The sequence below is a fragment of the Neoarius graeffei genome, chromosome 1 (genome assembly GCF_027579695.1).
Source record: "Neoarius graeffei isolate fNeoGra1 chromosome 1, fNeoGra1.pri, whole genome shotgun sequence".
NCBI lineage: Eukaryota > Metazoa > Chordata > Actinopteri > Siluriformes > Ariidae > Neoarius > Neoarius graeffei.
The window spans coordinates 116,478,855-116,492,939 of record NC_083569.1 but is presented as its reverse complement, the minus strand read 5'-3'; the positions used below and the strand labels follow the sequence as shown (position 1 = coordinate 116,492,939).

The 14,085-nt window shown below is 41.1% G+C and overlaps 1 protein-coding gene across 1 annotated transcript in view; it reads right to left on the bottom strand.

The window, feature by feature from the left end:
* Nucleotides 1-1,638: 1,638 nt before the first annotated feature.
* The window catches only part of LOC132886008 (B-cell receptor CD22-like), a 229,975-nt gene continuing 217,528 nt past the window's right edge, over nt 1,639-14,085 (bottom strand). The window contains exons 10-18 of the mRNA XM_060920549.1: nt 11,818-12,075; nt 10,529-10,791; nt 10,328-10,466; nt 9,857-9,949; nt 9,618-9,668; nt 7,850-7,924; nt 7,395-7,484; nt 6,104-6,159; nt 1,639-3,026 (exon numbers count right to left, since the gene is read on the bottom strand). Coding sequence (XP_060776532.1) covers nt 3,024-3,026; nt 6,104-6,159; nt 7,395-7,484; nt 7,850-7,924; nt 9,618-9,668; nt 9,857-9,949; nt 10,328-10,466; nt 10,529-10,791; nt 11,818-12,075 — 1,028 coding nt within the window. The 3' untranslated portion in view covers nt 1,639-3,023. The remainder of the gene's footprint in view (nt 3,027-6,103; nt 6,160-7,394; nt 7,485-7,849; nt 7,925-9,617; nt 9,669-9,856; nt 9,950-10,327; nt 10,467-10,528; nt 10,792-11,817; nt 12,076-14,085) is intronic.

The following is a 14,085-nucleotide window of genomic DNA, read 5'->3' as shown; positions in this document are numbered from 1 at the left end:
TTTTTAAAAATGTGAACTTGGAACCAAAGAATGCTTGCTGCAATTGTAAAAAAAAAAAAAAACTTCAATGACTTAACTATAAATGTATACAGTGGGTACGGAAAGTATTCAGACCCCTTTAAATTTTTCACTTTCATTGCAACCATTTACTAAAATAAAAAAAGTTCATTTTATTTCTCATTAATGTACACTCAGCACTCCATCTTGACAGAAAAAAACAAAATGTAGAAATCTTTGCAAATGTATTAAAAAAGAAAAACTGAAATATCACATGGTCCTAAGTATTCAGACCCTTTGCTCAGTATTGAGTAGAAGCACCCTTTTGAGTTAGTACAGCCATGAGTCTTCTTGGGACTGATGCAACAAGTTTTTCACACCTGGATTTGGGGATCCTCTCCAGTTCCGTCAGGTTGGATGGTGAACGTTGGTGGACAGCCATTTTCAGGTCTCTCCAGAGATGCTCAATTGGGTTTAGGTCAGGGCTCTGGCTGGGCCAGTCAAGAATGGTCACAGAGTTGTTCCGAAGCCACTCCTTTGTTATCTTAGCTGTGTGCTTAGGGTCATTGTCTTGTTGGAAGGTGAACCTTCGGCCCAGTCTGAGGTCCTGAGCACTCTGGAAGAGGTTTTCTTCCAGGATATCTCTGCACTTGGCCGCATTCATCTTTCCTTCAATTGCAACCAGTCGTCCTGTCCCTGCAGCTGAAAAACACCCCCATAGCATGATGCTGCCACCACCATGTTTCACTGTTGGGATTGTATTGGGCAGGTGATGAGCAGTGCCTGGTTTTCTCCACACATACCGCTTAGAATTAATGCCAAAAAGTTCAATCTTTGCCTCATCAGACCAGAGAATCTTATTTCTCATAGTCTGGGAGTCCTTCATGTGTTTTTTGGCAAACTCTATGCGGGCTTTCACGTCTTGCACTGAGGAGAGGCTTCCGTCAGGCCACTCTGCCATAAAGCCCTGACTGGTGGAGGGCTGCAGTGATAGTTGACACTGTGGAACTTTCTCCCATCTCCCTACTGCATCGCTGGAGCTCAGCCACAGTGATCTTTGGGTTCTTCTTTACCTCTCTCACCAAGGCTCTTCTCCCACAATTGCTCAGTTTGGCTGGATGGCCAGGTCCAGGAAGAGTTCTAGTCGTCCCAAACTTCTTCCATTTAAGGATTATGGAGGTCACTGTGCTCTTAGGAACCTCGAGTGCTGCAGAAATTCTTTTGTAACCTTGGCCAGATCTGTGCCTTGCCATAATTCTGTCTCTGAGCTCCTTGGGCAGTTCCTTCGACCTCATGATTCTCATTTGCTCTGACATGCACTGTGAGCTGGAAGGACTTATATAGACAGGTGTGTGTGCCTTTCCTAATCAAGTCCAATCAGTTTAATTAAAACACAGCTGGACTCCAATGAAGGAGTAGAACCATCTCAAGGAGGATCAGAAGAAATGGACAGCATGTGAGTTAAATATGAGTGTCACAGCAAAGGGTCTGAATACTTATGACCATGTGATATTTCAGTTTTTCTTTTTTAATAAATTTGCAAAAATTTCTGCATTTGTTTTTTTTCTGTCAAGATGGGGTGCTGAGTGTACATTTAATGAGAAATAAAATGAACTTTTTTGATTTTAGCAAATGGCTGCAATGAAAGAGTGAAAAATTTAAAGGGGTCTGAATACTTTCCGTACCCACTATACTACTACTAATCATGAGGAAGCCTAAAGGTCAGAGAAGCAGATTTGGGACCAAAAGGTTGCTAGTTCGATTCTCTGGACCAGCAGTAATGGCTGAAGTGCCCTTGAGCAAGACACCAAACCCCCAACTGCTCCTCAGGCTGCTCTAGGTATGTTGTACATCACTATGGATAAGGGCGTCTGCAAAATTATTGTAATGTAATTATGAAGTATATTTAACAAGATAAACAAGTACCTTCATCAACAATCTTGATTTAAATACACAGAGAGATTGCAGAGATTGAAACATTATTCCAGAGTTTGGGAGCGATGAAACAAACATTTCCACCAACTAAGCGGCCCTTGAGATTAACCTGCTGGGATGGAGTATACTGCTTTTAAAAGAAGGTACAGTATGCCAAAGTGAAACAACTTTGTAGTCATTGTAGAATTTAAAATCCTGCCAAACTAGATTGGGTAAGAATGGAATAATATGCTCACTTTGTTCTTTTCTCATAAGGACTAGCTGAGGCTTTCTAAAAGAGACAACACCACAGCCAGTTATTTATACTGTATGCAATAGTTAAGTCTAGAAGTTACGAGAGTCTTTATACAACAAGGTGACATTAGTAGTCCAAGAAAAGGTTCTATTCATTGAAGCTTTGATGTATTTAATTTAGCCTTTCATTTTGCATAGCTGTGCAGTTAAAGTCAGTCAAACATTCCTTTTTAGTGCTGCTGTACTGAACAGTCATCCCATTACACCATGTTGGGCAAAATGGTCCCCAGTTGTAGGCAGGCTGCCCCGTTCCATGGCCCAACTGGAAGTCCAGATACTGTACAAGCACCCATACAATGACAAACTTAGCATAAAAGATGGGTAATGAATTGCTCAAATAATATCTGTTCAACCACCTTCTGTGGTTTCCTGGGGTTGGGCCTCAGAAAACAAATAGCAACTGAATGAAGAACCTCTTTGGTCAGTAAAGCTTCTTAGGCAAGTCACACTCTCCTGGGATTTCACCCTGATAAGAGCAAGGAAGCCCATTGATGGGATGCTGGGGCATTAAACTCTTCAGACTGACTTGATCCATGGCCTGAACTTCTGTTATTTACACATGTCTCCAGTAAGAGCCTAATGTTTTGGCTTCTGCAGGTTCATTAAAGAGTGGTTGATATGAGCAAGTTCTCAAAATTGCTGGCAGGTTTGGCATCATCCAAGCTTAGACCATAGCAATAGCAGTTTAAAGTTAACAGCTGAGCGTTTTAGGAAAAAACAGAAGACAGACACAATTAACAGTTTTCCAATGATCTGTTTGATGACTGTCACTTCATCAGTGTGCACAGACTCACGGCTCACTGCAGAGAGAGAAAGGGCTTGCATAAGTATTTTTAGAAATACATTTCTCCTGATATTGCCATCAATGGTGGTACAAACTATTAAACAGTTTGAAGCAATGACCACAGCAACAATTTAGGAAGTTATGAGGCTTGTTCGTAAGTTCATAATGAACTACAACCCCGATTCCAAAAAAGTACAAATTGGAAATAACAATGGAATGTAATAATTTACAAATCTCAAAAACTGATATTGTATTCACAATAGAACATAGACAACATATCAAATGTCGAAAGTGAGACATTTTGAAATTTCATGCCAAATATTGGCTCATTTGAAATTTCATGACAGCAACACATCTCAAAAAAGTTGGGACGGGGCAATAAGAGGCTGGAAAAGTTAAAGGTACAAAAAAGGAGCAGCTGGAGGACCAAATTGCAACTCATTAGGTCAATTGGCAATAGGTCATTAACATGACTGGGTATAAAAAGAGCATCTTGAAGTGGCAGCGGCTCTCAGAAGTAAAGATGGGAAGAGGATCACCAATCCCCCTAATTCTGTGCCGACAAATAGTGGAGCAATATCAGAAAGGAGTTCGACAGTGTAAAATTGCAAAAAGAGTTTGAACATATCAAAAGATTCAGAGAATCTGGAAGAATCTCTGTGCGCAAGGGTCAAGGCCGGAAAACCATACTGGGTGCCCGTGATCTTCGGACCCTTAGACGGCACTGCATCACATACAGGGATGCTTCTGTATTGGAAATCACAAAATAGGCTCAGGAATATTTCCAGAGAACATTATCTGTGAACACAATTCACCGTGCCATCCACCATTGCCAGCTAAATCTCTATAGTTGAAAGAAGAAGCTGTATCTAAACATGATCCAGAAGCGCAGACGTCTTCTCTGGGCCAAGGCTCATTTAAAATGAACTGTGGCAAAGTGGAAAACTGTTCTGTGGTCAGATGAATCAAAATTTGAAGTTCTTTAAGGCCCGGTCCCACTGGCCGATGGACACAAAACGTATGCAAAAAGGACACAGCGGACGAGCAAAATTTCGGGGGTGGCTCTATCCGTTTTCATCCGCTCCAGAAATGGACAAAATTGGCGAAAATTTGCGAAAACAGAACGGAAAAGAACGGACGTGGGTAGTATATAGCGGGGATGTTAAACGCATGTTCATAGGAAGCCTAGCGGATGAAAGCGGATGGAAGTGGATGACAGCTCCGAAGGGGTTACCGGTGATAACTGAGAAGCGGACGCATAGCAGAAAGAGTGGACGCATAGCGGATGAAGGGGATGCATCACGTACGCCTAACGGAAACAAAGGGGATGTTGCACGGATGTATATCGGATGCAGACCGTTCACTGCGCATGCGGGGGGTATGAATTGCGTCTGCTCCGCGGATATAAAGGGATGTAGCACGCACGCCGTCAGCATAAAGCGGAAAGACGTGCTGGCGGCTACATCGATACATCTCTACTACTAGATGATTTTCTCCCCCTTTTTATACAAAATATCGATTGTCCGCTAGGTGTCCTTCTACATACTCGACATACTCCAGACATCCTAAATATACGAGATACATCCCAGATATAAACGCTTTGTCCGTTTTGAATACTTTATATACGAGATGCATACGCTTACATCCTTTCTATTTCCATGCTACTAACGATGAATAGACGTTTCATGTACCTTATCTTTCCTCCCTCTTTCCGTTTTCAGCTGCAGCGGATGTGAGTTGTGAGGATGCCCAGAGGATGCAGAGAGGATACAGCAGACGTTTAACGGATGATAACGGACATAGAACGTTTGTTGCTCGTATATGTCGCGGATTTACATCGTACACGGTGGAAAGTTCATCCGTTCTAAAAGTTTTGTGCAGCTCAAAACTTTTTGCGCGGATGAAATCACAGTGGACGGATGCTCGATGGATAGAGCGTATGAAGCACGTATGCAATGAGTACACAACGGATGCATAGCGTTTTCCAACGGATGGCAAAGATTTTTTTACGTTTTACATCCTCTTTGCATCCGTAAGTGCAGTGGGACCGGGCCTTTATGGAAATCAGGGACGCCGTGTCATTCGGACTAAAGAGGAGAAGGACAACCCAAGTTATCAGCGCTCAGTTCAGAAGCCTGCATCTCTGATGGTATGGGGTTGCATTAGTGCGTGTGGCATGGGCAGCTTACACATCTGAAAAGACACCATCGATGCTGAAAGGTATATCCAGGTTCTAGAGCAACATATGCTCCCATCCAGACGACGTCTCTTTCAGGGAAGACCTTGCATTTTCCAACATGACAATGCCAAACCACATACTCCATCAATTACAGCATCATGGCTGCGTAGAAGAAGGGTCTGGGCACTGAACTGGCCAGCCTGCAGTCCAGATCTTTCACCCATAGAAAACATTTGGCGCATCATAAAACGGAAGATACGACAAAAAAGACCTAAGCCAGTTGAGCAACTAGAATCCTACATTAGACAAGAATGGGTTAACATTCCTATCCCTAAACTTGAGCAACTTGTTTCCTCAGTCCCCAGACGTTTACAGACTGTTGTAAAGATAAAAGGGGATGTCTCACAGTGGGGAAACATGGCCTTGTCCCAACATTTTTGAGATGTGTTGTCATGAAATTTAAAATCACCTAATTTTTCTCTTTAAACGATGCGTTTTCTCAGTTTAAACATTTGATATGTCATCTATGTTCTATTCTGAATAAAATATGGAATTTTGAAACTTCCACATCATTGCATTCCGTTTTTATTTACAATTTGTACTTTGTCCCAACTTTTTTGCAATCGGGGTTGTATGATATGACTGACCAAGCAGAATGAGATGATGGAAAGTTGCCTCGATAGCAACCAAACTAACATGGATGAACTCTTCCAGTCACCATAGATTCTGAGAGGCAGGTTTTTGTGTACATGGATATGAGGGTCAAGGAGAAACATGAACATTTTCATATTTTTGTCGTCACCTCATAACTGCTTGTGGCCAAATTCTGCCCAGTAAGCACCCACCTTGAAACACATTTTTACCTCATGGTGTTTGGATTGTCTTTTAGGCATTCTAAATGTCATGAGTTTTACCTTCATGTTCTGTTGAAGCTCTGAGTATACAGTATCATCACCCAGACTGGCTTTCTCTAGTTGGGAACAAGAAACAAATCCTTGATTAATTTCCTGAATAAAACTCCAGCTCATCTAAATTGCTTAAGGGGGAAAAAAAAAAAGACAAGAAACACCCGACCCAAAAATAGAGATAACCTGAAGGCTGCTGTCAAAGCAATCATGGCTTCGGTAACACCTTAGCAGTGATCGCCTCCATGCCACGCCACATTGATGCAGTAATTCATGGTAAAGGAGCCCCCACCAAATATTGAGTGTAGAAATGAACATACTTTTCAGAAGTTGGATATTTCTGTATTGTAAATCATTTTTGATTGATCTTAGGAAATATTCTAATAATTTGCGATACTGGATTTCTGATTTTCATGAGCTGCAAGCCATACTCATCAAAATTAAAACAAAAAAAGGCTTGAAATATTTCACTTTATATGTAATGAATATAGATATGAAAGTTTACCTTTTTGAATTCAATTATAAAAAATGAACTTTTTCATGATATTCTAATTGTTTGAGCTGCATTAGTATTATGTCAATAGTAATCATAAAATAATTCAATATTATGTTAACGGGCTGCCTAGCCAAGCTTTTCGGTTAATCAATTCTCACTGCCTCTGTCAAAGTTTGTCTCATGTTCATGCACATGTGCACTGTAACGGATGTCAGATTAAATTTAGGTTCCAATCCTCTCCTCAGCATCGACTGAAAATGCAGCAAAAAGTGCACTGTCTGCTGGTTTATTCTGTTACTTTTCAGTCCACCACATTCAGTCTGCCACTTGGTACTGTATCACTTTCAATATTAAAGTGCACATGAACACCAGACCACTCTTGTGAGATTGGTACCTTTGAAAATTCAACCCAGAGGTGGGTAAAACCATGCCAGGTTGACATTGGTAGGATAGAAAAAAAAACAGCTACAACTAATAAAATTGAAAATGGGCATGTTAGATTTATGGTAGATATGCAAATGATCAATCATCAACAATAGTATCAGCGGTGCTGAGGTGGTGGAGGCCCCAAATCAAAATCTGCTTAGGGGCCCCATAAAATCTTGGCCTGGCCCTGGGGGAATAAAACCCTCAGGGATGTGCTATTATAGGAAATGAAAATCCACTACTTCACACTATCCTGTTCTTGACGTTTCCCTGTAATAGCACATCACTGACTGTTTTGTTCGTGACATCATGACATAAAGCAAGAGTAGTGTGCAGATGATCCATGATACAAAATACATTTTCATCATTTCACTCTACCTTTTACTTTCTTCGATTTTTTTGTTGGTTTTAGTTCAATCTCAGCATAAGTCACATCACCATCACCTGCACCTTGTTCAGCATCAGCACCTGGAGTAGCAGAGAACAAAACCATCCCAGTGATCTTTAGCTGTGTAATAAATCACTCATAACTCATAAACAGAAACATAAGTCATGATCCATCTCTGGCTAAATCTACACTGAACACGAGCTGCTTTTTTAGAGAGTAAATCTTTAAATTCTTTTAGATTCCTTTATCATTCAGTTTGTGGCATCTTTTTAAATCTGCAAAATATTTATGATTAGTGCTCGGTGATCTGGATGAAAAATGCAGACCCCGGATCATGATATGTTTATGTATTAAATTATTGAATGTGCTGAAATTTTCAGGTGTTATTTGCTGACTTTGTTCCTCAACAAATGCATGAAATGTCTCAGCATTAAAAACACTGTACCATTGTTCCTGTTTGCCTTCTTTTTCTTCATGACCTTTGCGTAAGTGGCTTTGCTGCTCTCAGTTGCAGCTTCACCTGAACACAGTGCAGTGTGTTAATCACAAGCCCCTTCTGTACTTTACTGTATCGAGTTAATCTACAGTTAAGTCACCTAATGTAAGAGGAAATATTTGATATGAAAAAGCTACATTGGTGCTTGAAAGTTTGTGAACCCTTTAGAATTTTCTGCATAAATATGACCTCAAACGTAATCAGATTTTTACACAAGTCGTAAAAGTAGATAAAGAGAACCCAGTTAAACAAATTAGATTAAAATAGTATACTTTGTCATTTATTTATTGAGGAAAATGATCCAATATTACATATCTGCGAGTGGCAAAAGTATGTGAACCTCTAGGATTAGCAGTTAATTTGAAGGTGAAATTAGAGTCAGGTGTTTTCAATCAATGGGATGACAATCAGGTGTGAGTGGGCACTCTGTTTTATTTAAAGAACAGGGATCTATCAAAGTCTGATCTTCACAACACGTTTGTGGAAGTGTATCATGGCACAAACAAAGGAGATTTCTGAGGACCTCAGAAAAAGCGTTGTTGATGCTCATCAGGCTGGAAAAGGTTACAAAACGATCTCTAAAGAGTTTGGACTCCACCAATCCACAGTCAGACAGATTGTGTACAAATGGAGGAAATTCAAGACCATTGTTACCCTCCCCAGGAGTGGTCGACCAACAAAGATCACTCCAAGAGCAAGGCGTGTAATAGTCGGCGAGGTCACAAAGGACCCCAGGGTAACTTCTAAGCAACTGAAGGCCTCTCTCACATTGGCTAATGTTCATGAGTCCACCATCAGGACTGAACAACAATGGTGTGCATGGCAGGGTTGCCACTGCTCTCCAAAAAGAACATTGCTGCTCATCTGCAGTTTGTTAAAGATCATGTGGACAAGCCAGAAGGCTATTGGAAAAATGTTTTGTGGACAGATGAGACCAAAATAGAACTTTTTGGTTTAAATGAGAAGCGTTATGTTTGGAGAAAGGAAAACACTGCACTCCAGCATAAGAACCTTATCCCATCTGTGAAACATGGTGGTGGTAGTATCATGGTTTGGGCCTGTTTTGCTGCATCTGGGCCAGGACGGCTTGCCATCATTGATGGAACAATGAATTCTGAATTATACCAGCGAATTCTAAAGGAAAATGTCAGGACATCTGTCCATGAACTGAATCTCAAGAAAAGGTGGTTCATGCAGCAAGACAATGACCATAAGCACACAAGTTGTTCTACCAAAGAATGGTTAAAGAAGAATAAAGTGAAAGTTTTGGAATGGCCAAGTCAAAGTCCTGATCTTAATCCGATCGAAATGTTGTGGAAGGACCTGAAGCGAGCGGTTCATGTGAGGAAACCCACCAACATCCCAGAGTTGAAGCTGTTCTGTACAGAGGAATGGGCTAAAATTCCTCCAAGCCGGTGTGCAGGACTGATCAACAGTTACCGCAAACATTTAGTTGCAGTTATTGCTGCACAAGGGGGTCACACCAGATACTCAAAGCAAAGGTTCACATACTTTTGCCACTCACAGATATGTAATATTGGATCATTTTCCTCAATAAATAAATGAGCAAGTGAAATATTTTTGTCTCATTTGTTTAACTGGGTTATCTTTATCTACTTTTAGGACTTGTGTGAAAATCTGATGATGTTTTAGCTCATATTTATGCAGAAATATAGAAAATTCAAAAGGGTTCACAAACTTTCAAGCACCACTGTACCTGTTCCACTCGTATCTGCCTGAGCCACAGTGTCGTAAATGTGTTCAGTTCCTACAGAAAAAAGAACAAAGATTAAGTGAATTTGTTATAAATGTGACTGTAGATTACAAAACATAACATTTCAAACAAATAAAATGTTTTATTATTATGAGATTATAATTTTACAATGGATTTCAAAGAAAGATGTGAGTTTCTGTGAATAAATGTAGAAAAAAACAGTCACTGAGACAGTGTCTGACCAGCCTGAAGTGGTGTATATCCTGCCTGAGTCTCTTCAGCTCCTGACCGCCTCTGATTCTGATCTGATGTCTGATTGGTTTTCTGCTGCTTTTCTATAGAGAGACAGATTCTACATCTGAACAGGGTGTAAATAGGAACAGAAACACTATTTTACACAGCCCTGATTACAGCGTAATGAACAGAGGGAGTATGATATAATTCTAATAATAATATGGAGTTAGAGGAGTGAAACTACATGTATGAACTGCACAACCTGTAGTAAAGTCATATTTACAACTGAACTTAATGATTTAACAAAAACCCAGATTCTGTTATTAAACTGGGTTCAGTATGACAGATCTCACACCCACATTAATTACTGAGAATTTACAAAAAAACAATCAAACTATTATGTGACGCATCATAATTTTCTTTTTTCTTGAGAAATTCTGACTATATTCAACATAAAATCGCTAAATCAGTTATCAGACCTTTCTTTCTTTTGTAGGACCACAGTAGGATCATTAAGATCAGTAACGCAATGAAGAAAAATCCCAAACCCACAGCCACTCCTACTGTTCCAACACTGGATCTAAATCCTGGGACTGAGGAGAGAGAGCAGAATTTAAGCTTTAAACACACTACAACTAAACCGTGTTATTAAAACTAGAATCAAATAAAAATAAATTCACACAAGGTTTCTCACGTCTGACTGAGACCCAGCTTTTCAGTGACTCTCCTCTCTCTGGGTGTTTACAGTGGTAGAAACCTTCATGTGACTTTGAGACCTTATGGATGATCATCTCTCCTGTAGTCTGTGGCTGGAGGACTGATCCATCTTTATAGAAATCACCTCGGAGGTTTGAGGGCTTTGGGTTTCGATATAAACAGTGTAGAGTCAGAGGATGTCCCTCAGCCACAGGATGGACAGGACTCTCCAGGATCACAGCACCATCTACAACACAGAAAACCACATTTACAAAATAAATATTTTCTCTCATTGATCGATATTGGGCGGCACGGTGGTGTAGTGGTTAGCGCTGTCGCCTCACAGCAAGAAGGTCCTGGGTTCGAGCCCCATGGCCGGCGAGGGCCTTTCTGTGTGGAGTTTGCATGTTCTCCCTGTGTCCGCGTGGGTTTCCTCCGGGTGCTCCGGTTTCCCCCACAGTCCAAAGACATGCAGGTTAGGTTAACTGGTGACTCTAAATTGACCGTAGGTGTGAATGTGAGTGTGAATGGTTGTTTGTGTCTATGTGTCAGCCCTGTGATGACCTGGCGACTTGTCCAGGGTGTACCCCGCCTTTCGCCCATAGTCAGCTGGGATAGGCTCCAGCTTGCCTGCGACCCTGTAGAAGGATAAAGCGGCTACAGATAATGAGATGAATGAGATGATCGATATTGAATGTATAAATAGCCTGTATACAAACAGATGGTAGAGAAACTGTCACACATGACAGCACTGAGCACTGAGCCATGTACACTTCCTTTCCCCTCGCTCCACACCGTCTACACTTTACTTGTGAGTGAAGGTGAAATTCACAGCACATTTCTAAAACACTAAACTCATATGACTCAGGTTGCCACCTTGCAGTCTCTATTACAAACACTGTTTTAATACCAGAACATATTAATCAGAAACCAAGCACAATGAGTTCACTGCACACAGCAGCAATCAGCATAAACAGAGAGAAATAAAATGCTTTGTGACATCCCTGATTGATTAATACTCAATAAAATACTCATTTCATTATCAGTGTGGGTATCTGTAAGCATGGACTCGTACTCAGTCTGGAAAGTAACAGCATAAACATATCCATACTCAGAATTACAGAAATTACAGGGAATGTACTTAGAGAAAAAATTCCATGTTTTTTTGTCTTCTTGAACAGTTTTTCCCAGTTGTAAACTCAGAGTTCTGAATATTCTGGATTGAAACATTTCCCTTTTCCTTTAATAATAAACACACTACATGAAGACTCACCCTGCACTGTGATGTTAACAGGATTCCTGTTTTCTCCAGATTCAGAGTGACACCAGTAAACTCCAGTGTAGGATGTGGAGAGGGAGCTGATTTTACATGGAGAACAATCTAACACTCCCTCACTGTGTGTGTATCGTCTCACTGTCCATCCAGTAGAACGACTCTGGTCAGTAGAGTTACAGCTCAGTGAGAGAGAGTCAGAAGTAAAGTGTTGAGTTCTGTTGGGATTGATGATCAGAGAGACTGGAGGAGATTCACCTTAAACAGAGAAGAGAGTCATGCAAATAAGAATCAGTGCAATATGCAATAAGGATATACAGTAAGTGCATGTGTGTTCAGAATTCTGTTTATTAATCCAGTAATTAAAGCCACAGTCCATAGCAACCCCAGAATCTTGTGCCTCCTGTTAACATCTTTGTATCTGTTAAGAACACATGATCAGGGGTGGGTTTTCCAGTAATGCTGCCCTTTAGAGCTAAAGAGTGAGTTGAGAGACTGAACTCACTCGTAAGAAGGAATCTGAAGAGCATCTTTGTAATGCGTGTCCTCGATATAGGCATTAGTAGTTGCTAAAGGCAATTGTACTGTCGTTGCTGAAGGCATTAGTAGTTGCTAAATCCAGTCTATAAGGTCACATAGCATTCATTTTTAACCAAAATATAATGAAATATAAAGTGTTTAAAATAAGAGAATATATAGTATCATCTGGAAGCATTACAAATATAATCTCATCTCATTATCTCTAGCCGCTTTATCCTGTTCTACAGGGTCGCAGGCAAGCTGGAGCCTATCGCAGCTGACTACGGGCGAAAGGCGGGGTACACCCTGGACAAGTCGCCAGGTCATCACAGGGCTGACACATAGACACAGACAACCATTCACACTCACATTCACACCTACGGTCAATTTAGAGTCACCAGTTAACCTAACCTGCATGTCTTTGGACTGTGGGGGAAACCGGAGCACCCGGAGGAAACCCACGCGGACACGGGTAGAACATGAAAACTCCACACAGAAAGGCCCTCGCCGGCCACGGGGCTCGAACCCGGACCTTCTTGCTGTGAGGCGACAGCGCTAACCACTGCACCACCGTGCCGCCCCATATATATATTATATATATATATAAATAAAAGGAGGTCAATTCAACCTCCTTTGGTACACACTACACACAGGTCAAAACCTCTCTCGCACACACACACACACACACACACAATGTTAGAGGTGCAGAAATGTGTCTCATTTATGACACTAAATTAGTGAATCACTCGCCTAATGGAGTTAAATTTGATTAAAATGTGGTGATCTCAATGTGACATTACGATATCCATATGCAATTCCATAACATATTGAAATATATTCATAAAGTTTTGCTTATTTATTTAATAATTAACTGGATGTACTTGCACCAGAAAGTGAAGAAAAATAATTACAAGAAAAATAATTTAACACGGGCAGCAGATTCAACACCAGTTTCCCCCGTTGACTGTGAGCATCCCTCTACAGCGCATATGCAGTCTGTATATTTGGCCGTGAGAGAGTCGCTCTTTGTTTTGAACGAGTGGTCTGGGTCTCGTAAATTTCAAGCAACTAAAGGACTACTTAGGCAACGATGTTGTTTGGGAAAACCACGTTAGCTTGACGATGGCCCTTTCGAGGTAATTTAAGACTCTCTTGGCCTTAAGAAGCTTTCGGGAAACCCACCCCTGTTCATTCTAAATAATATTCATATTATTCATATTCAAGTGTTGACCTGCTCTGGATTTCTGGATTTTATAATAAAACCTTCCAGCCCATAGATCCTCAATCATCTCCTTCGTCCTCTTTATATCAGGGAAAATAAATAATGACAAAATGAGGAGCAGAGACGGAACAAAAAGACAGCACATGGCTTTTGTCACCAAACTCGACCAGCATTCAGAAGAAACAGCCTTTATTTGTCACATGCACACTTAAGCACAGTGAAATTCATCCTCTGCATTTAACCCATCTGAAGCAGTGAACACATGCACACACACCCAGAGCAGTGGGCAGCCATACTACAGCACCTGGGGAGCAGCTAGGGGTTGGGTTAGGTACCTTGCTCAAGGGCACTTCAGCCCAAGGCTGCCCCATGTTTATCTTACCATATGTCTTTGAACTGTGGGGCAACTGGAGCACCCGGAGGAAACCCATGCAGACACGGGGAGAACATGCAAACTCCACACAGAAAGGCCCTCCATCGGCCACGGGGCTCGAACCCAGAACCTTCTTGCTATGAGGCGACAGTGC